The sequence below is a fragment of the Glandiceps talaboti genome, chromosome 6, assembly GCF_964340395.1.
Source record: "Glandiceps talaboti chromosome 6, keGlaTala1.1, whole genome shotgun sequence".
Classification (NCBI taxonomy): domain Eukaryota; kingdom Metazoa; phylum Hemichordata; class Enteropneusta; family Spengelidae; genus Glandiceps; species Glandiceps talaboti.
This window is the reverse complement of record NC_135554.1, coordinates 15083092-15088445: the sequence shown is the minus strand read 5'-3', so window position 1 is coordinate 15088445 and position 5354 is coordinate 15083092. Positions and strand designations below refer to the sequence as shown.

The 5354-nt window shown below is 34.7% G+C and overlaps 1 protein-coding gene across 1 annotated transcript; it reads right to left on the bottom strand.

The window, feature by feature from the left end:
- Window positions 1–1751: 1751 nt before the first annotated feature.
- LOC144436888 (uncharacterized) lies at window positions 1752–3971 on the bottom strand. The gene is made up of 2 exons (XM_078125750.1): window positions 3710–3971; window positions 1752–2701 (listed from the first exon to the last, which is right to left on the bottom strand). The coding sequence occupies exons 1-2, from the start codon at window positions 3969–3971 to the stop codon at window positions 1752–1754; spliced, it is 1212 nt and encodes a 403-aa protein (XP_077981876.1).
- Window positions 3972–5354: the final 1383 nt, after the last annotated feature.

The following is a 5354-nucleotide window of genomic DNA, read 5'->3' as shown; positions in this document are numbered from 1 at the left end:
TACAGGATACACAATCCACATGCAACAAGTAGACAAAATGCCTAAACATTACAAACACATATATTTCATAAATATTTAATGACACTCATGTAGATGCAACACTAATTAAAGTTTTAACATGGGGTGATTATAAAAAGAAAAATAGTAATTCCTTTCACTGTTGATATCAAACGGTAACATGAAATCTTTAATAATATTTAATATCCTGAAAGCCTCTTGTAAAAAAACCTGTTTCCATGAGCCATGTTTTTATTATGTATATTGACACAAACTGATGCGAAAAGCTGAGCCTGGAGCAGCCAAATGACTTATTACATGTATATATAACACTTACTTTTATGGAAACACATGTTCAAAAGTGCATAAATATACCACCTTGACCCTTGTTTGATCTTAATTCGAATGCTTTGAATAATTGAAAATACTGAAATATATTTATACAATTATAGTATTATATGTTATATTGATTGCCAATACTTTCATAATTATATAAGGGGGGAGATTCTCACCACCTTTAAAGCCAGTTTTAGTTGAGCACTGCTGAGAAAACAACGTTCGCATACAATAGTAATATCTATGTAAGATCTGTAATGTTTGTAATACCAACAATTCAAGTATACCTGGACCTACATCAATCTTATCAGCTATATATTTATTCGATTTGACTTCGATTTTTTGATCTTTTGATCTTCAATATTCGTTTTTGTTATGTGAAAGTCTTTTTTCGCATATCACAAAAGATATTTGCCTTCGCATGGACATTTCAATTATCCTTATTCTGGCTTATAGGGTATAATATCAAATGAGATTAAATGTAATCTCTGCATAGCATAAATTAAATAGGATAACATAGAAATGTGGTATAAACGCCCTCTACTCTAATCCCAGGGATCACTTGTGACTCGTGGCATACATGTGGCATGTGTATGTATACAGCCAAAATGTAAGTTCGTGTACCCATTTAGTACTTGGTTAGTGTCATCCGTGAAGACTTGTTATTCGTTTGACCATATAATGGATGCTGTTTCTTTCCATATTACTAATTACATAAACATAAAATGCAATTTATTCAAAACAATCAACCGATTGCAGCATACTACTTCCGTCTAATTATCTGCTAGCTAATCATGGACAGTGGAGGACTGTCTGTGGATTAATTAAACTCTGTGATGAAGAACACTTTTGTCAAGAGATTGCTATGAATATAAATACTTGATAGATATACACGAATGTAATTAAGGTTCGTTTGTAATGCACATAACCAGCAGCACCCTATCTGTTGATATGACGTATTTAATTAGGTCAATAGTAACTCCCATGGCAACAAATCTCTAGAAGAACGCCCTCTTGTGGTGTCTAACATAGATTAGAGTGAAGTTATTTATAATCACTTACAAACAATTAACGATTTCTGCTTTACTAGGTGTGAACCTAGACATTAAAGCTCTATTGTCGATGTACACACTGAGTTGTTTTTTTAGAAGTTTTCTGAATGAAAATTATGCGGTGAAAGGTTTCAAGCCTAATATTTCATGTGTAAAATATTTGTTGTACGCTCTGATTCAACCGTTCTCACTATCGTATAACAAATGTAAGTTGTTACCAACTGAAACACGTACGTGTGTAATATGGTGAAATTGCGTCATGATTGACATCCATCATCAACCCCTATTCGTAACTATTAGACTTATATTGACAATGCAAAGCAAATCAACTTGCAGGCATGAAAACCATAAAGGTTTGTACGTTCTCTATACAATATCCTTCTTCTCATGTTGAGACTCGACTTCATGTAAAAGTTCCTTAATAAACCTGCTTATACAGGTGCCAACAATTCTCATGCCGTTCTGGGCAGTGTTGAACATAGCTGATACAATTACCAATCCCATCACTAGCAGAATTCCACAAACAATAGTTTTCAAATATCTCATAAATTCCTGGTCGGCCTCATGCAAAGTGTAGTCGCCAAATCCTATGGTTGTGATAGATATAACACAAAAATAAATACATTCAAAGTAGGTCCAGTCTGGTTCAGTCAGCCAAACCAGCACTGAAGATAAAAACACATAGGAAATAAATACGAAAATGGAAGTGACGAATGCCAATGCCTCTTCCGCCTCACATTCTTCCTTCCCACAATGTGGGCAGACTGGAATATCACCATATATATGTTTACTTGTGTTTGTAGCAGATTCCCTGCGGGTGTTATTTTGATAACTTCTTGTTGTTACTTCTTCTGTTTGAGTCTGCACTTGGCCAACATTTTCCATTTTGGTGACACGTGGTGCAATATCCATCAATCCCATCGTACATTGTTGTTGCCTAAAGTTACTTATACGAAACACCCCTGGTGTGTAACGCTCGTCTTCTAGTTCTACGTTTCTGTTTATTCCCAAAGTTTCATCTTCATATTCCATGGAATGTTTGTGGTCATCGCGTTCTTTCATAACCCAGTTTGCCCCTAACAAGGCAATGGAACCATTCAGTTGAGTGGATACTGCCATCCTTTCCATGAGTATACTCTTCAACAACGCTTGTCTTGCTCTATACAACAAAACTTTCCTTGCGATTTTCCTGATCTGAATTGCAACACACCCACCAATGTTTCCGAGAAACATTAAGAATATTGGTATTCCTATGATTGAATAAACCATAGTAAATGCTTGGCCTTCCTTTGATCTGGGTGCAATTCTGCCGTACCCTGAAACATCGAGATATGAAAATGTAAGTAATATTATATTAAGACTGCGGGAAAATGGATTTTTATTTGGTCAGCTATTAAGGTAGCAACGTGTCTTTGTAACAATTGTTTTCCCAATCTTTTAAAATAAAAAGCTAGTATTACAATAACTGTGACCACTACATACAGCTACACTGAGTATTATATTTTATACAGGTCAGGAGTGGCAATATATAACACAACCAAAAGTACGTAAAATTATGCTTAAACATTATGCTTATCTGTAAAATGTGGCAAATGAATACCAATACTGACTGATACAAAATATCCTCACTTGCAAGAAGTTTATAAATATATTGTATCGATGGTTTGGATGAATACGACATCTTAAGGTAAAATACGCTTTCGGAACCAATTCAAAAATCTAACCTAAGTTATTCGAGGCTCTCTAAAGTTTCCTTTATGGAAGCTTGTTGGCCCTTTTCATATAATAAAAGAAACTTGTTGGGTCGCCAACTTGTTGTCAAGGAAACCTTTCTCTCCAATAGAGTTAACACCATATTCGGTTGTCATGTTTTATCTCAAAAATGGGTACAGTGGACTTTTAATATCATTTTAGTATTATGATATTTGAAAAATGTTTAGTGACCCCTGATTTATTCCTTGATATTAACTGTGAATGTTTTTTGAATTTTAATGAGCAAAATACCAGTAGACGTTTAGAACTTATATTTCCAAGGCACACATGATATACTATTAGGTTACACGATCTAAACTTTCGACAGCAATATGTAACTGGAAAAGGAAGAAAATACAGATATATAAGGAAAAAAACATGAAAACATATAACGTATCACATTTTGTTTTTGTATCTACAGTCTAGCTGGCACATACAGAGAAGAGTTTGAACTTCTTCATGGATGTAAATTTACAAAATTGCTGCTTAACAACACGACCGTCAAAAAATGAAGAATCTTCTAGTAACAATATGTATATGCCATGGCTTTCAGTTTGTGTATCAACACTTACCAATTGTTGTTATAGTAGATAACGCTAACTCATAACCAGAATAAAATTCCCATCTATAGTCTGGGTCTCCACGGGAAATTTCGTTGTATTCTTTGATCCACCTTTCTAGTTCCATGGATAAATTGACAACATTGACATTATAGTTATTACTTGAAATTGTCATCACCATCTTATTGAGGGCATTCCTTCTTTGCTGATCATGGTGTGTTTCATTATGGGGGTTATTTGCCACCTCTATCATCCAGAAAACCACAGAGCCCATCATGAGATAGCATAACATTATTACCGTTATTACAAATAAACTACAGATTCCTGTCGACGGGCGTATTGATCGACGTTCTTGAATACGTTGAAGTTCCACAAGTCTACTTATCATGGAGTCTCTCCTTCTCGATGAATTGGTTGCCATGTCTAGCTAGACTAGTTTCTACTACCGCTAAAGTGAAACCAAAGCAATGATGTTCTTCCAGGCTCAGTGTATAAGACAGGTTCAGTATACATGACAGGCTCAGTAGTTTAAAGCAGGATCGTTGTACAAGCGACGTGTATATCCCGATACTGTAATGACGTCATCTGTCCGGGCATATCCGCCTGCCCTATGACTGATCAGTCAGTTTAGTATACCCCTAGCCACCCTTTAAAAAGTTGATATATGTCATGCGTATCGACACGTGAGCTTATGTCACTGGAATAGCGGTTACTAATTTATATATCCTTAAATAATAATATATGTCCTTGAAAATAAATTGACTCATTATTTTATATTTGTGTATTTTAAAATGAAAATGACAAAGCGCTTCACAACAAATGTAATAATGTTTTTCGCTAATCAAGGTAATTATATACATTAAAGTCTCATGAATATGTGTCATTAACAGAGTAATTATAGGTTGAATTATTAAATAATGTATTGTTTCAAACTTAGAGCCCAGTCTTGTTAGTCCTTGAAGGTATTGCGTTTCAATAATGTGTCTGAGGCCAAAAGATTTGGTAACATTTTGGAATGGTTTAGTGCACGTGTATTTCAGAAAGACATTTCTTACTTGCAGTACCCTTGTCAGCTATGCACTAGGAAGAAATTATCATGCTACCATGCCTGCATTCTTGACAAATAAAACATGAAAGTTGAAGTACTAACAATATGCAGTTGAAATAAAACCCGTTTGTCTTCGTTTCATCTCGTTGAAAACTAAATAGTATATTCCATAGCATCGACAAATGACATTTTGAATTCTTTTCAATCAATAGTAACACCTTATAATGCGGTACACTGTTTTCGACGAAGTTTACAATGTAAAAGTTGAAATTGAGAAGAACTATTTAAAAAAACGTTGAAGTCGTAGCAAATTGATGCATACAAAGGCAATTGAAATTTCGTACTCGAAAAACTATAGTTAGGGGCCTTCAGTAATTACAGGGAGGGGGCAGGTGGAAGTAGGAGGTCACTTTTTACAAATCGGTTTTAGAGAAGAGTCAAATTTTAGAAAATGGGATTGGAGAGGGTCACATTTACGTAATAACCCGAAGCCCTATATGCTAGACCCCGTAATTACTGAAGTCTCCATTTATCTTGTTGACTGTTTCAGGTACACATTATTATGATTGTAAATTTTAAGAATGTTGAAGAAAACAAGATTAATACTTC